At 43.8% G+C, this 18,179-nt stretch overlaps 1 protein-coding gene across 20 annotated transcripts in view; it reads right to left on the bottom strand.

Moving 5' to 3' along the window:
• The window catches only part of CYFIP2 (cytoplasmic FMR1 interacting protein 2), a 133,283-nt gene that overhangs the window by 23,897 nt on the left and 91,207 nt on the right, over nucleotides 1-18,179 (bottom strand). For all 20 annotated transcript variants that reach the window (XR_012414313.1, XR_012414314.1, XR_012414315.1 and 17 more), the window contains 3 exons: nucleotides 15,698-15,841; nucleotides 14,460-14,550; nucleotides 13,251-13,381 (listed from right to left, as the gene is read on the bottom strand). Coding sequence is in view for 17 of the 20 variants with exons in the window: in XM_073994657.1 (XP_073850758.1) it covers nucleotides 13,251-13,381; nucleotides 14,460-14,550; nucleotides 15,698-15,841 (366 nt within the window). In the remaining 3 variants the exon portion in view is untranslated. The remainder of the gene's footprint in view (nucleotides 1-13,250; nucleotides 13,382-14,459; nucleotides 14,551-15,697; nucleotides 15,842-18,179) is intronic.

Genomic DNA, 18,179 nt, shown 5'->3' with positions numbered 1-18,179 from the left:
AGGAGTGTGGGCCACAGTGCTATGGGCGGTCAGTGAGCCAGGCTTTCAGTTCTTACGGGGCTTAGAGAAAAGGCTGATTCAAGTCTCCTTGCTCATGGCACGAGGAGGAAAGGGGGTTCTTGGTAACTGAGGACCTGCTTCTTAAGCATTGGAGACTTTGCATTCATTACCTCATTTAACACTAAGAACTCTGTGAGGTAGCTCCTTAGTCCCAGCACTTTTCAGGTGAGGAAACTAAGGCTTAGAGAAGGAGTGTCCCATCTTTTGGCTTCCCTGGGCCATGCTGGAAGAAGAACTGTCTTGGGCCACACATAAAAATAAAATACACTAATGACAGCTGATGAGCTTAAAAAAAAAAAAAAATCTCATAACGTTTTCAGAAAATTTATGAGTTTGGGTCAGGCTGCATTCAAAGTCGTCTTGGGCCGTGGGTTGGACAAGCTAGGCTTAGAGAATATAACAGAGTCTCATAGCTATCCAGTATAGAGGCAAGACTTCTGAATTCAAAGATATATGGTTTCCAGTGGAGACCATGGAAATCAACCGGAAATCAGGCTGAGAGAGCCTCATGCAACTCACCCTGCCCTTCCCCTTGGTCTCATTCCATGTAAGAGTCTCCAGACTTAATGACACCAGCTCTTTGATAGGCACGGTGTCTTCCTTTGGACACAGGCAGAGCATAAGTAAACAGAATAATACTTCTTATTAAATGAAGAAATGGGTGATAAACCAGAGCTATGGCCTCTCAGGATTGTCTTGCTGCCAAAGGCCTGCTCTCATCTCCAAGTAGCCATCCGGCCTACCAGGCAATCACCTTCTTTAATATCAACCTCACTGTGTTCTACTTGCTGAGTCTTATAGTCAGGGCCTGTAGATGGGACAAAGGCATGAGGATTCCTGGGTGCCTTTAACAAGTCTCAAGTTGGGAATGCTGATTTTAAAACTCCAAGTGGTCACTTAGAATGTTCTGGGTAGTAAATGTCCCCAGCATGAGTTTCCGTTACTCATCATTAGGCAGCAGACTCTGTCCCCTAGAATGAGTCTCCTTCAGAACCATAATGGTGCTGGGAGGGAGAGGCTGGGCTTGCAATGCAGTCGATGCATCAGCAAAGACCCCAGGAACTAACTATGTTTTTTACAAGTGACTGGAATGTGCAATCAGCAAATTCACAGACTGGAAATAAAAATGAATTCGCAATTTAATTGGAACAGAGACCCACAGTCCTCCTTTCCCCATGCTGCCTTGAAAAAGGAACAGCTGACTGGTGAGCCCTATCCGGTTAGTGTCCTGGGCTTTGCTGCATTGCCTTGCTGTACAGGACTGTGCATCTGACCAGGTGGAAGTGGGCATTTCGGGAGGAAAGCCGCTGCCCAGATACCAAAGCAGGACAAATGCCAGCACCTGGAATGCTGGAACAACGGGCAGTTTCCAGGGGTCTTAGATCAATGATACCATCTTGTCAGGGTTTGTGCTTATTTTGGGGGGATGGGGGAAGTTTATTACCCAAGGCTGCTGGGTATCGTTTATGTAGCGAGTATAGTATCCAAGGGCATCACATCCTAGGGAATGCCAAGCACACTGCAGACATCAGAGATTGTTTATAATCACTTTCTAGCAGATGTTATTCTTTAAAATATATATTTAAAAAGAAAGAGGTGAAATGTCTTGAGGAAGGATACCTTTTTATGATTTCCTGAAGGCAACATGTGTCCCAGTAATGGCCCTGGGGTCACCTCATACATCAACCACTATTGAGAGGCAGCAGTGGCTTTTGGAGAGGATTCTGACACCAATTCAGTGCAGCAGGATCGATCGACAGCCATGGCAAACTCGAAGGGGGCAGTGGCATTCAAACTACAAACCTGCTGTTCTTGATTTCCAGTGACTATCATCATTAATAATCTAGTTACCTTACATGTGGGATTTGACTTGAAATTTGTCATTTTCTTCTGGGAGTGCACCAAATACTTAATTTAGCCCCTAGGCAAAGACTGTCCTCTGGAAAATTACTAACTTTAGATATATTTTAATGATTGCCACTCTAGCCTCTTTTTATTGGCTATCTTTATGTTCACTTTCAAAAAATTAGAAAATGCAGATAAATTTTTTAAAGGAGGAAAAAACGTATAACTCCACCACCCAGGAGTCGTCACTGCTAATCGCCTTTTCCAGAGTTTGAACTGCCAAGTTCTTCTCTGCACATACCTTTTCAGCATATATTTTAAAATAAGAACAGAATATACCTACTCTTCTGTACTATTTTTATCATTTAGTATATACTATTAGCATCTTCCCATGTGCAGTACAAAGCTTCTATCTGGATTTTTTTGGGCCTATTTTTAGTTATCCTACATCCTTTTTAAAATGAGCATCCTACTCTTCAAAATTACTTGATAAATGAATATTCACTAAAGTATCAGCTCTCAGAAGCCCCATTTTAGTGGGGCCTTCTAAAGATCAGGGTGGGCCTGGTGGCTCAAGCCTGTAATCTCAGCACTTTGGGATGCCGAGGCAGGTGGATCATAAGGTCAGGTGTTCGAGACCAGCCTGGCCAACGTGGTGAAGCCCTGTCTTTACTAAATAAATACAAAAATTAGCTGGGTGTGATGGCGCTCACCTGTAATCCCAGCTACTCAAGAGGCTGAGGCAGGAGAATCACTTGAACCCGGGAGGCGGAGGCTGCAGTGAGCCAAGATTGTGCCACTGCACCCAGCCCAGGCGACAGAGTGAGACTCCATCTCAAAATAAAGAAAAAAAGAAAGAAAGATCGATCAGATAACATTCCAAACCCCTGGCGCGAGTCTCTAATAGCATTTCAGACACTGTGATAGAAAGTGGAGGTGCTCTCTCTTGGGGGCTGAGGGGGTGTTCTTGGTGCTCTTGAATTACAAGGCCAAGGTGGTAAAAGTCAACAAGCCTTAAGGTAGAAGCCAAGGACAATGGGATTCAGTCTTGCCCTGATGCAGACCTGCAGTGAACCTCAGTTTCTTTCTCTGTAACTTGACCCCCAAAGTATGCCATGTGGTTGGGTTGTGCAGCCAGGCAGACTGGTAATAATAGATAAGCTGGTGGAATAGGCATGGCTGAAATCTTCTGAGCCTTGCTGGTCAAAGTTGGGAGTTTGAATTTTAAGAATAACAAGAATCCACCTGTCAGTTTTAAGCTGGAGAGTAACAATCTGATTTATCATTGTATGAAGACCCCTTTGCTGTTAATGCTAAGGCATGCCCCTCTCTCGGCTCGAGCATGGAAAGGCGGTGACCCTCAGTAGAGCTGGGTTTGAGACATTTCTCTTAAACAGCGCATAGGGAGAAGGCATTCTTGTGTGTTAGTATTCCTGAAGCAGATGGCAAGCCTTCCCCCCACGGCCAATGGGAGGAGGGTGGCTGCCAGAGGTGTTCTCTTAGGGCCACTCACTGGCCTCTCATTTGGACTGGCCAGCTTCCCTGGGTTCATTTGCCTTTCTTGGATCTTAAACTGGTATTTCCTGATGGTGAATCAAATAGGTGGTCAGCCTGTGAGTCACGGCTGACTTCGGTGCTAGCAAATGCCTCTATAAATTTTTTAAATGAGGCCAGATGTAGCTCCGGGATATATGTTACCAAGAATAAATCTTACCAACTAGCGGAGTAGCTGGAAAAGACAAAAACCCTCACGACTTTCTTCTTCATACATCATGACCTTGTCTGCTTTAACCCCTTTCCTTCTTAACTTTTTGATCCCTGATGAGGTTTTATGTCTCCCACTTCAACTTCACATTAGGAAAAATTCTAAACATATAAAATATTTGAAGGAATAATATCCTTATACCCTTGACGTACAGTCACAATGAACATTTTGTCATATTTGCTTTATTTTAGAGTCATTTGAGAGTAAATGGAAGACATTGAGTCACTTCAGCCTTAAACACCTAAGCATGCAACTCCCAAAAACAAGGACACCCTCCTGTGTAACCTCAGAATCGTGATCCCCTAAATTTAAAATTTTCCTAATATCATATACAATGTAGTCAAGACTAAAATATCCTCAATTGTTCTTAAAATATTTCTTTTACAGCTTTTTTTTGGAACCAGGATCTAACCACGATGAGTTTTCCAAAGTGTGAATAATATGCAATTGCTATACAAAAACAACGAACTTCAATGATCCCTCCTTGGAGAACTGCCAGGAGCTTGTGCTTCTGCAGAAGTTTCTCTCTGGGAGGAGTTAGTAAGTGAAAGTTAGGATTCAGTAACTTTGCATGTACCAAGTGCCATGCGAATGCTTGTTATTCCCACTATATGATAACTACAAGAGAAATAATCAGTAGGTGATTAAGAACCACGGTCTATCGACTGTAAAATTGCTGTGCTGACAGTAAAAGCAAAAAAGGTTTTTAGAGTCAGGATGCAAAAAAATATTTTACTGTAAGGAAGTCACATCAGAATTCAAGGGATTCATGTTTTATTTTTGCATTGCTTTCTGTCTTAATTTTCTTTTTGTATTATACTTAATTTACAACTGATGAACATCAGTTTTAAAACTGAGGGATTCCATCAAATATCAAAAACCTTAAGTGTTCCCAACTCACTTAGTCTATGAGGCTAACTGGAGACTTGATTTCTCTTGGCTACAGGCTACCATAAAGATTCCGTGTACATATTTAAAAAAGATTCAATACGATCCTAAGAATGTCAGATTTATGCAGAATGGCATTAGACTCTACCTTTAGAGTTCTGTTCACAGTTGAGTGAAAAACTACCATTTTTAGCTGATTTCCTAAAAACAATCAAACCAGTATTTTCTTAACCTTTAACTCTGATTTTTGAGGCAACAAAAAGACAAATAACACTAATGCATTATGTTTTTGTGTGGAGAAAGGAGCTGGAAATGGGAGGTCCAGGCAACCCCACAGGGATCACTGCTTGGATTTTCTAGCAGGAGGGGGATGGGGAGCTGGGCCTAACCAGAGAGCTTAGTGTTCTAAACATTCCCTTATATGGAGGCACATAATGTGTTTCCCGCATACTGATGTTAAGCCTCAAGGATACACAGCCTGTGAGGCAGGCAAGAAATTAGGCTTCTCATTTCCACCATGACCCTCTCCCTTGCACAGAATGTACAAGTCGCAGTTTCCAGCCCTCATTTGGGACTCCAGGTGCAGTGGAAGCCTCAACCGAGAGACGGTGCCTCTGCTCCTATTCCACTGGTTCCTCACTTTCAGCAGCTCTTCGTAGCCCTCGCTAAATCTATCAGTAATTTAATCTTACCTGATTGTATGTGATCTTCTCCTGTCAATCTATGCCTTGCTTGAATAGTGCTGTATATTACTATGTTTCATCTCCAACCCCTTCCCCTGTCCCCTGAATTGTCAAGGGGATAATAGACTTATTATTCTGGATCAGAATAATATCTGGTCAACTGGGAAAGATCTATAGCCAAGAAACTGTGGTCTAGAAAGTGGGCTTTCCCTTCCCTCAAGTGTATGCCAATGTCTTCCAAGGTTAGCATTTCCTAAAGTGGAAATTGGGCACACAAGGAAATGTGATTTAATCATAATGAGCCACACAGTGAGCAAGTTCTTTCCTTTTTTAGTTTCCTGTCAATCTTTCTGACAACCTTAATGAGACAGTTTCCATTTGAAACCAGCACAGGTTAGCACCTAATATTTACTAATCTTGTTTTTATCAAAGAGGGAGTAGCGCTTGTGTTCAGAGATCTGGGCAGGCAGCAGCTGGAATTATATGACTTTGCTGTATTTTGGTTGAATGTATTATTCTGGTTGCTTTCTAATGATGGCAAGAGATGATTTTTTCTTTTAAATGCAAGTGATGGTTTCCTTTTAAAATTAAGTTTCATTAAAAGGATTATGTAAATAACAGAACCAGTGATCTGCAGATGTGGCAAGAACTATGACAACTAAGCATCCATGTCAAAAGTCTGGCAGCTCTAGTCCAAGAAGATGCTTCTAGATCAGAGATCCTCTACTCTGGCTGCACATCAGAGTCAAGTGTGGAGCTCTGAAAGTATCTGGGTCTGGCCAGGCGTGGTGGCTTGAACCCCACCACTGGAGGGCTTGGAGGGCTAACCCTCTATGCTGAAAACCAGCGGGTGGGTAGTGAACAGTGCCATCAGGGATGGGATATGCCCTGGAGTCTCACACTCTGCCTGGCCCATGGGGGCTCTTGGTCTTGTCTGTGGAACCAGTGACTTACCTCTCAGACCATTTTTTCCCAAGTCCTGATATGTTCACACTAACAGGTTTGTTTTTCAGATAAAGCCATGTCTGAAAAGATGTAAATATACTTAAAAATCATAAAGTCACACAAAGGAAAGGTATTATTGGGAGTCAAAGTGCCTCCATTCCACAAAGCGTGGATCATTTTCAACCAAAAACATAATCAGTGTCTGGGCTAAGAAACACTGATACAGAAAGGCCAGAGGCATTACTTGTGGGTGCCTGGGCAAAGGGACAGGATACGCTTCTTGGGCAGCTGGAGGAGCCTTTTCTCAGAGTGACGGGCAAAATCATCCTGGATCAAGCACAGGTGGGCGTATGGAGTGACGGTCTGAGGGGGTGGTTGAGATGGGGCTTTTACTTTTTTACTTTCCATGCATTTGAATTGTATACATTTGCTACATATGAGTCTTTCCTTTTAAGGAAAAAAGTAATATTTAATGCAATAAATCTAAATAAAGTCTAAAAAGTGAGAGATACTTCTCCCACACCCCTGTCACCCACCACACCTCATAGAGGTAGTCACTCTTCTCACCTTGGTGGGTACTGCTTTTATAACTACTAATTTTATAAGGGAAAATCTGCTAGAACACAAAAATATCTGGAAGAATATCCTTTAGAATGTGAACAGAGGTCGGCCGGGTGTGGTGGCTCACACCTGTACTCCCAGCACTTCGGGAGGCTGAGGTGGGCAGATCACTTGAGGTCAGGAGTTCAAGACCAGCCTGGCCAACACCTCATCTCTTCTACTAAAAATGCAAAAATTAGCTGGGCGTGGTGGCGGTGCCTGTAACCCCAGTTACTCAGGAGGCCGAGGCAGGAGGCTGAGGCAGGAGAATTGCTTGAACCCTGGGAGGCAGAGGTTGCAGTGAGCCGAGATCACGCTACTGCACTCCAGCCTGGGCAACAGAGTGAGACTCCATCTCAAAAAAAAAAAAAAAAGTGAACAGAGGTCATCTTAGTGTGACAAAGTGGTTTTTGTTTTCTTTCTGCTTCTCTGAGTTTTCAATCAATGAATTTATTTCAACTGTGTAATAAAAACAATTAGAGGAAAGACATTAACAGGTAGAAGTGGGAGACAGAAGGTCAGATGTGGGCATGAAACTACTGAAAAGAACAAAAACAATCGGCAAAGCTCAGCTGGGCATCTCTCTGTACTGTAATACACCTTAAGGATCTTTGGACTCCAAGGGGCATCTGGTTTTCATCCAGACTCCTGCACTAGCTGTAAGGCTGGGAAAATCAGCTCCCTCCTGGGGCCTCGGTTTTCCTATCTAGAAAATGTGAGGTTGCACTAGATGAGTGGTTTTCAACAGGGGGAGGTTTTGCCCTCCTAAGGACTATCAGGCAGTATCTGGAGACATTGTTGGTTGCCACAATGAAGGGTACGACTGGAATACAGTGCAAAAATGCTGTTTGACATCCTATAAAGCCTAGGGAAACCCCCTAAAAGATTATCTGGCTCCAAATGTCAGTGGTGCTGAGGTTGAGAAACTGACCCTGGATGGTCTCTGGGGGCTTTTCCAGATCTGATAGGCATTTGGATCTGTGAGTTTGGGTCTAGACTCGCCTCATCTCTGATGAGGGCAGTAATGCTCTCAAAGGACTGACTGGAGTGTTTCTGTGGTCCACTCTAACAAAATAAGGAGAGAAGAAGTAACAGAGATGAAGGCAGAGGCAAGAGGCCTTGCAGTAAAAGGCAGACTAAAAGGCTCTGTCCCTCCCAGGGACTCGGGCCCGCCCTCCCTCACACTTACAAACAGGTCCCTCTCCTGGTGTATGCTGGCATAACAAACAATGGCCCGAAGTCTAGAAAACCACACAAAATTTGAACAAAAACTTAGTGACTGCGACTTCCCTAATGACCACTTTCTGATTTCCCAGGGAAGAATTTCCTTTAAAAACCTGATACAAATCAGTATTTTTTATGTTTCAGATTAGATCCAACAAATATTAAGAGGCTGCGATGACCAGACCATTTATGGACACGAGATAAAAGACATAGCACTACCACTACAGACTGTAGGAGGAAGGTCTTTTCAAGAAGTAGCGCCAGAACAATCTGGAAATAAAAGATTTATACCTCCCATTAAACACAAGCATCAATTCTAGGTGAATAATATGGACTTAAAGGTCTGTTTAGCCTTGAAGGACTAACCTCTAAAACTTTCAGAGGATAGCCTATCTTGATGCGTGAGAGTAGGAAAGGTTTTCTAAACAAGTCACAAGAGTATCAACTGTAAGGGAAAAAAATAACTACCTTAAGCCTGAAGAACTTCTGTTCACCAAGACACAAGCCAGAGTAATATATCTGCAATACATGTATCCATAATATATAATGGCCACAAATCCATAAGAAAGATGACTTAAAAAGGCAAGAATGTTGACCAGCACTTCACAAAAGATGGTGTCCAAATGGTTAGTAGCATGTGGAAGGAGAATCAGCATCATTAGGGAAATGAAAATCATAATGAAAGATGACACCCCCCACCAGAATGGCTATGATAAAGAGGGACAAATTGTTTATGAGGCTGCAGAGAAGTTATAACTCTCATATACTGCTGCATGGGAGTATAAATTGGTACAATTTGCAAAACTGCTTTGAAGCTAACCTAATAGGTATTTCCCTAATAAAAACAGGAGCATACATACAGCAAAACACTTGTACAAGAATATTCATGACATCATTATTCATAATAGTACCAAACTATAAACAACCCAAATGTCCACCCACAGTAAAATGGATGATTCAGTTAGTCTGTTCAAGCAATGAGAATACTAGAGTAATTGATTCAGTAATAAAAAATGGATGATCTACAACATGGATGAATCTCAAATGTAATCTTGAACGACAGAGGTCAGAAAGGAAAGGGAAAACATACTAGATAACTCTATATGAAATTCAAGGACAAGCAACATTATCTCCGGAAATAGAACTCAGAACCATGATTCTTTGCGGAACACTGAAGAGGGCATGAAAGAACCATCTATGATACTGTAAATGTTCTGCGTCTAGACCTGGGCTACATGGACATGTGCCTTCATCAACCTGTACACTTAAGATTTATGCATTTGACTGTAATATCTTAATTGAAACCACCAGAATACCCTATAAAAACCCAAAACCAGAAAAATAATGTCACAGGTACCTGGCTTTCTGTACTAATATTGCACCCTGAATTTTGAGAAATATTTATAAGCACCTAACTTAATGAGGAAAATACCTTTGTCCAAGTCATCAACTATTCAATTTATATCCCTCTACCTATCAATGATATATTAATCTGTTTTTTTTTTTTTAAAAAAGGCAAACGACAGAATGAGAAGGTATTATGGAACCTATAATCAGAAAGACCTCTGAAAATCTATTAGAAAAAGACAAAATATGGAAAAGTAAAGGGGGCAAGAGATTTCTTACTTGTTCCTTTGCACTTTCTGGTATTTCCCAGTTTTTCTAAAACTAGCATATACTAACTATTTTAAAATGATAGGTCAATAATAATACATGAATATGCTTTCCTTGTAAGACATTAAGACATTCTAGATAAGGCTAAAAAGTCCCTGTTGACCTCTAATCCTGGATTCCTCCCTAATACCTAGAGAAAATGATTATTAACTACTCGGTATGCTTTTTTGCTAGATCTTTTTCAATGCAGTGTTATTTGTGGGGTTTATTTTTTGTTTACATCTATGGCATCATATGTGTCTTAAAACTTTTTTTAAGCTCAGTATTGTATCTTTCACTATTTTTGATCTTGGTATGTGCAAAGCTACTTTATCAGCTTATTCTTTTTACCTGCTTCACAGTTTTCCATGAGAATGGATATTCCACAGTTTGTACAGCCTTTCTTCTACGATGGCCATTAGGCATCTTTCTTTTCTTTCTTTTTTTTTTTTTTTTGGCAATTAGTAGTCCTCTTTCATTGAGAACAATTGGTATGTCATTTAAATATTTAATTCTAGCTTCCTAAACTAAAAAAAACCTCCAGAAAGTTCACGCTTCATTCTAGTCTCAGAAAGCACTATCTAGGCTTGGAGATCTCCCCGGCTGTCTAAGTAGAAAGGGGAGTGTGGACTTCAGTGAGCCTAATCCCTGCTCTGTGTTCCCCACCCTTCCCCGACCCCTAGCCCCCAAGGACTGGGATCATCAATACTGGAAACCTGTGCTTTAGTTCTTCCATCTCTGCTGCTGCTATGCTGTGTGACTTCAGGTGAGTTCCTCCTCTCTCTGGTTCTCTGTTTTCTCACTTATGAATAGAAGGAGTTGAAACATTCATGCTGTAGGGGGTCTGTCTCAGCTTTGAAGGTCATTGGTACTGAGTGTCCTGTTGTCCTCAGTGATACACGTGAGTGACCACCCAGACGGTGCCTGAGGAAGTTGTCCTTTCCTTGCAGCCCCCATCAATAGTCTGCCTCCTGGAGTCTGAATAGGGGAAGCTGAATTGGCGGTCTCTGAATCACAGTTCCTCATGAAGAGAGGTGCTTAACAGGAGACACTCGGGGAATGAGGCTTCAGGGACCCCCCACCCCAACCTCCACTGTTCCTGGTGCCCCTGAGGCCTTCAGAAGTTGTCCCTATGTATCCCTGTGACTTCTGAAGGCTACATTGCTATAGCAACCTGGGTCTGCTGATCTGTGTAAAAAACCTATCAATTAGTTGTCTGGAAAGTCCATTTAAGGGGTAACAAGCAATTACTCCTTATAGAGGAAGAGCAAACAGTCCCCATTTCAGAGCCTCTCAGGGTGAGTTTGAGAGCGGCAGGTCCAAGTCACTCATTTTAGGGATGGGGGATGAAATGAACTGGTTCATCCCAAGTCACAAAGACAATTAGAGGCAAGGCATCCTTTCTGGCTCTGATTCGGAAGCTCCATTATCTCTCTACCTTTGTTCCAGGCTCTTCCTTTCCCCTCCCGTCTATTCTCCAAGCACCTACTGCCTCCAAGATGGGCTCTAGATTGTAAGAGACTTGTCGTTCACTCTCCCAATAGCTCCCAGGCCTTTGAAAACAGCCAAGCAGACCCCCTCACCTGCTGCTCACATGGCATCCTGCAGTGGCCCATGAGGCCCCAGTGACCTGCTGCCTGGCTGCCTCCCTCCACGTCTCTTACCTCTGTCCTCTTGGCACCAGCTCACTATGAGGGCCTCCCTGTCCCTTAAAGACCAAGCTCTATCCTCTTCAAAAACAGCACATCCCTCTCTGACACAGCCACTCTCCCTTTATCCTGTAATCCTGTGTATTCCTTCACAGCTCCCCTCCCCATCTGCAACCACAATCTGATTATTATGACTTTGCTTGTTTCCCTCTCTGGAATAAAAATGGCAAAACTCTGTCTCTTATTCATGGCCATTTATCCACAACCTAGAACTGCTCCTGGCAATGAAGAGGCTCGCCACGCCTCTTGCTGAATGAGTGGATGGAGGCTGAAAGAGATTCCCACTAGGTCCTGAGAATGATGCACCCCAGAGTAACATCCTTCCGTTTCTTTCTGCTCCAGGCTGTCTCTGCTACCCTGACACCTGTAGGACTGGGCCCACTGGGAGCACCTTGGGGAGGAAGGAGGAGAGCACAGCCTCTGAGTCAGCCGTGAGGCAGAGCAAATCCAAGTGGTCATGCAGGAAGAAGAGTGTGCCAGTTCTGCGGGGTCCTAAGAGGGAGATGTATGGGGGGTGTGCTTTGTTCAATATGACAACACTACCGATGTACCGACGGTTTAGTTCTTACTGCATGAGCTTTACATGTGGTGTATCTTTCCAGCCTTGAAACTATCCTGCAAGGTAAAACAACTGTCCCCCATCATAAAAAATGAAGATGACAGTGCATGTTCTCCCTCGGCCTGGGACAGCTTCACCAGGCAAATTCCTGCTCATTCTCCAGGCCACCTCCCCGGAGAAGTCCTTCCTCAGCCCCAAGAACGCATTGAGTTCTCTGCTTTCTGTTCCCACGGGACCCTGCACTCACCCCTCCTAGCTCTTGCTGTAACCACAGACACACGATTTCAGCGTAAATATGGACAGGACAGGAGGCAGGGCTGGACACTGCTACATGCCCCAGCACAGTGCCTGTCCTGAGGTATCCAAGGAATAATTATCTAATGAGTGAGATGGAGCAGGGAACCCCCTAGGGGCCTGCAGCACCACCCCACCTAAGCATGGAAATAAAATCTTGAGTTTCTTCAAGGGAAATTCCAGGCACCTAGCTAGCCCTGAGAAGTAAATAAGCAAGCTGATAAGCAAGAAGGTAATAGTAACTTAAAGATAACATCTTCACATATGAGCCGGAGTTGTTTTTCAGAAACCTGGACCCACACCAAACAGATGTGCTGGCATGCAGACCTCAGATAAGAGGGAACTGCAGGCCGAACTCTGACGGCAGTTCTTTGTTCTAAACTTATTCCTGGGAGGCCTGGAAGAAATCATACCCACAAGCCAGAGCTAACATTCTTTTCTGCTGACCCTAAATTTTAAAGCTTCTCTTCCTTACCCAATTGCAAATCAGAAACTCTCTGAATCTACCTGTGACTGTAAGCCCCCACCTACTTCAAGATAGCCTGCCCCATTGGGCTAAACCAATGTGTAACTTCCCTACAATGACTTTTAACTTTGCCTGAAACTTCTGCTTTCCTGAAACTTACCCCTGCCTCTAAAAACCCTTGTTTGCAAGTCATTGGAGAGGTGAGGTCTTAGGTGAAAACTGCTCAGTTCTCCTTGCATGGGACTCTAAAAATAAACGCCCTCCTTTCTCCTGCAGTAAACCTCGGTGTGGATGTTTGTCCCCTACTGTGCCAGGCAAGTGGACCCCAGTTTGGTTCCATAACATGAGGGAATGGCAAACTAAGACCTAGACAACTGCACTAATCGTGATTGGGAGAGCCAGGACTGGAATGCATGTCTGTCTGGAAATGAACTGAAAAGAGCATGTGAGCTTACACTAAAAGAGCACAAATTGATGCTGCAGGAGCCTCAATATCTGGTTGGAGTTGGCATCCCCTCCAACCTGGAGATACCTCAATTCCTTTGGGCTCTGGACTTACCAGAGCTTGCTCTATGAGGAGGCAGAAGAGGATGGCATTGCCCACTTCCCTCAGGCTCTGGAACACGTCTGTTTTGAGCTCTGCGTACTCAATGATGTCCTTCAGCTGGTGGTGGAAGAACTCCAGGATCCCTGGGAGAAGAAGTGGGATGGGTCAGTGGGAAGTTGACACTGCTCAGTAGGGTCTATGGGAAACAATGACTGAGTGGCAGCCCCAGACCTGACTCTCGGATAGCAAAAAGCCAAACCACGTATCCCTCTTCTCTGCAGGCCCAGAGTGAGATTTCTTTCAGGGCTCAGTACTGGAAAAAGTTCGAGAAGCAGGCTCGTGTCTTTTTCAGAACACACACACATGTGCACGTGCACACACACACAAATGAGGCAGCACTGGACCCTTTCCAGTCCCTCCAAAGTTGCCTGAATTCCTATCATGACAGGAATGAATATTTATTAGTAGGTGTCAGATATTGTGCTGAGCACTTTATCTGTAATACCTCATTTACTACAACAATATCACTAGGCACTATTACCCCTGTTTTCAGATAAGGCTCAGAGAGCGTAAGGGGCACGCCCATAGTCACATAGGTAGTAAGTAGGGCAGCTGGGACTGAACTCCAGAAATTTTAGCCTTATCTTTTTCCTATTCTGAATCATGCAGACCCAGCACTAGACATCTTGGTTTTGAAAAGAAACATCAGATGCCAAGTCACAGTCCCCATCTTTCCCTCTTCTCCAGGCCCTGTATTCAGTTCACTATCAAGGAAGGAAATAATTATTTCTCTGCCCAGTGGTCAAACAGCAGAGATGTCCATTTCCTCACTTATCTTAGATATGTCAACTTGGCACCACTGCCTGGAGCCTCGGTCTCCCCAAATATGCAGATGGAGGAAGATCTGGAGGTGCTGAGCTCATAAGTACCTTTTCTAATAACCTGGCTCTGCATTATTTAAACATGCTGACATCTGCTGTCGTCTTCCAACTTCCTAGCAGTCCCATGAGGCAGGCCCCGCAAGCATCATCTCCCTCCACTGACAAGATGATACCATTGCTCAGAGGGATTAAAAGGCTATCTAGCTAGTGGCCGGGGAGGATGGATAGCCAGTACTGTGCCAGCTCACTGGCATGTTAGAGAAGCAAACGCTCTGAGGTGGATGGTCAGAGCCTCCCTTCCCACCATGGGATGGGTCTGGATTGTTTTGCTATCACCAACCTGGGGAGCCATACTCATGTCGGGGCAATCGGCATATCTTGGGCATCACCTCTATCAGTGTTTTCACATACTGGAGAATGGTTCCTTGGAGCTGACAAAAGAAGAGTACAGATGAGTGAGATAATCTGCTGCAGCAAGTGTGCATCTCTGGGCTGAATTCTGGGCTACTGAGGGTTCTGTTGAGACCTCTGAGAGGAAGGGGCAGGCTTGCCTAAAGGTGGAGAACAGTCCCTTTGACCTTTATAAGACTGAAAAAGGAGCTCTCTCATTATTCTTTCGGGCTTACAGACTTCAAGGAGGGCACATTTCTAGGTGTAGGGTCTTTCCTGGGGCTGAGGATGCTTGTATCAGATTCAGACTCAGAGCTAAAATGAAATGGAGCCAGGAAATTGTGGAGATTGAAACAAGCTATTTAATTTCAGCCTGGAAAATTCATGGCACGTTCATCCCTCCTGTGCCCAAGGCAGACATCTTTAATCAATTACCACATTTTCTGGTTTTACTCTGGATTTAGCTCCACAATCTTTAACAACCCATGGTTCCACAAAGCTGCTGCCACAGAATTGGAGTTAGCAGATTAATCCTATTTGCTATCCCTGATCTGGTTATAAATTACTTTTGTCACTTGAAATTTTCATAAACATCTTAAATGTTTTGGCCTTCAGCAGTGTTGCAGGAAATTAAATGAAATTCAGATGACTATATTTGGGGCAGATGCAGAATAGTGGTAAAGGGATATAGCGGTAAAGGGATACAGAACTCTCTTAAAGCCAGTGCAGTATGAGAAGCAGTGTTTAGCAAGAAATCCCAAGGGAAAGAAGCATGGTGATTGATTAGAGATGTCTGCCGTGGGTAAGGGCGTGGAAAATGGCAGCTACAAGTGTCATGAATTCGCCCTGCTCAAATTAGATAATGGAGTACAGCTGGGGAGCACGAGGAGTCAGTGGTAAGCGCTGAAGGACAAAATCAGGATTTCTGACTTCAGTCATCAAATACAAGGAGTTTGGGGTCAGAAAATGAGGAGCACAGCTATAGGTCAAAATGTGCACAGAAATGTAACAGAATGATAGGTAAGACCAATCCAGGGATATGGGCAAGGGACTCCCTGAGCAGTTTCTACAGGCAGAGCTGCAGTGCCTGGGATTTGTTTTTACAGGCCAGGTAAAAAGTAAAAGCAAACCTTGTTTATGTCAAACCCACATGGGCACATCTCAAGCCACACTGAGGCCTTTCCTTACCAAGCTCTTCACAATCTTTAGCAGTTCCTCCATGACCACAGCGATGCCCTGGTAACCCAGGAGTCTGCAGATAGTCTTGAAATGAGGTGGCCCCACAAAATTCCTGTAGGAGCTGTAGATGTGGCTGTAGGCAATGTTGAGAGGCTGGAAAACAGAGTGGCAAAGTAAGTGCCTGAGTACTGAATGGATGCTGGTGGAGTCCTGGCAGATGTTCCGCTGACAGAAGAATTAGGAACTCAGTGTTATGAGTGTGCTCACTGGGGCTCTATGAATACGTTTGCAAAATGATGGTCAGAGAGAGAGGTATGGTCAGTGACTACAGGATGGCGCACAGTCACCAGATGGAGCAGCCACTCCCTAGCAGAAGAGGATAAAGGACTTCCAAGCAAATATCCCTTTTATAGGGATTCCTGCCACCCATGATGTTCCACACCCAAACCAGGAGTTTCACAAATGGAGCCATGGGGAAAAAGATAAACAGCCAATTTCCTTTCTTAAGAGGCATTACTAGTACTAGACATTGGCTGGAAGAACCATGTGAAAACTCAACAGCTGCTTCAATATTGTCATCTTTCCTCTACTGTTAGTTTTTTCCATCTATGACAGGCGGGGTCCTGGGAACACACAGGCCTGGGAGTCAGGAGACCTCTGCTGAGTGCATGGGACAACTGCCCAGGGTTTTTGAGCCTTAGTTTCCACATCTATGAAATGAGGGGTTGGATTAAGTCAGTGGTTTCCTAACTTTAAGAGCAGCAATCCGAAGGAAAGATGCCACGGAAGCTCATATGTGAAGCAGGCAAAATGGAGCTGCTCTGGCTTGGTGCTGGCTGGGGACCCAGAGCCCTGGCCACCACCATTGTCCTCTGGACCTCATGAGACACCATAACTGAACCTGAAGGATCTCTTTAAGATCCTTGTCTGAGAATATACAACCAAACTATAGGGCCCTAAATTGGTCTCACTTGTTTGGTGAGAATGTAAAGTTATCATTGACTCTAATGCTCTGTTCTGGAAATGCCGCTTACGAAGCACCTAATGCCAGGCTTTGTGAAGCCCTCCAGGTACATTCTTGTTTAATCCACCCAACAAACCTATGTGATCTATATAATTATTAGTCCCATTTCACAGATGAGGGAACTGAGGCTCAGGTGGGAAGCAGCCTGCACTCACTTTAAGTGGGTATGGCTGATTCCAAAGCCCATGCTCTACCTACCATGGTGTATTTTGGAAGTTGAATTCTTATATAAATGATACTCAGTTTTTTACATAAGGTTTTAATTCAAAACTTAGGTTTTTTTCTTTGTTTCTTTGTTTTTTGAGACAGAGTCTTGCTCTGTCACCCAGGCTAGAGTGCAGGGATGTGATCTCGGTTCACTACAATCTCTGCCTCTGGGGTTCAAGCGATTCTCCTGCTTTAGCCTCCCAGGTAGCTGGGATTACAGGTGCCCTCCACCATGCACAGCTAATTTTTGTGTGTGTTTTTAGTAGAGGCAGGGTTTCACCATGTTGGCCAGGCTGGTTTCAAACTCCTGACCTCAAGTGATCCGCCCACCTCAGCCTCCCAAAGTGCTAGGATTGTAGGCATGAGCCACTGCACCCAGTCCAAAACTTAGTTCTGAGTATAGTTCTCCCAACTGGAATTGCAAAAATCTTGTACATGAAACATGCAATTTATGGGATGACCACATAAGATATTCTATTCACTGAAATTCTCTACTAGCTAGCTAGTTAGAAATTCTACATCAGTTAAATGGAAATTCTCACGATGCTTTTGAAGTACTGCAAGATTTTCAACTCCCTTTGGAGCCATCAAGAAAATATTTAATTGAGTTCAGTCTAAGTTTTGAGTTAAGTAGGTATATATGAATTATTCTAAACTTTACAAAACAAGCATCACAAATATGCACTAATAACAAGGATACGTGAAGAACACAATTAGAGTTCCCACTAATAGCAAGGACTTGTGAAGAATTAGAACACCCACTCATTCACCAGGTTGAGTAATAGTTCACTTGGTGAGCTAATGTCTAGATATTGGGAGGCCTGGAATGTGAGAAAGAGCAGTTTTTTTTGTACATGACACTGAGGAGCTGTCACAGCAAACTGCCTGAACCTAGGGGAGGAACTTTTTGTATTTAGCTTCGAAATGTATGGGCCAGGAATGGCTTACATAGGGAGAAAATGGAACTGACTTAAGAGTATGATGTTCACTGAAGTCGATGTTCAGCAAATCCTTGGAGTGTATGATTTGCTGAGTTGATTTAGCTAACTGTGGGGCCAGGCCATGTCACTTTCTAGGTATGAAGCAAATCTATTTTAGTGCCTCTGTCACAGGCCACCCTGTCAAACAGGGCTGGGGCTAGGTTGAGGTGAGTGAGGCACACAGGATGCAAAATGCTAGGAGGCGTGTACTCTTCTAAGTGAGTGCAGCTTAGTTTTTGCCTTGTTAGCAAAGCCCCACTCTGTATTCTCCTGTTTCCCT

The sequence above is a fragment of the Macaca fascicularis genome, chromosome 6 (genome assembly GCF_037993035.2).
Source record: "Macaca fascicularis isolate 582-1 chromosome 6, T2T-MFA8v1.1".
NCBI lineage: Eukaryota > Metazoa > Chordata > Mammalia > Primates > Cercopithecidae > Macaca > Macaca fascicularis.
The sequence above is the reverse complement of the archived record's forward strand: the minus strand, read 5'-3'. Positions and strand labels throughout refer to the sequence as shown.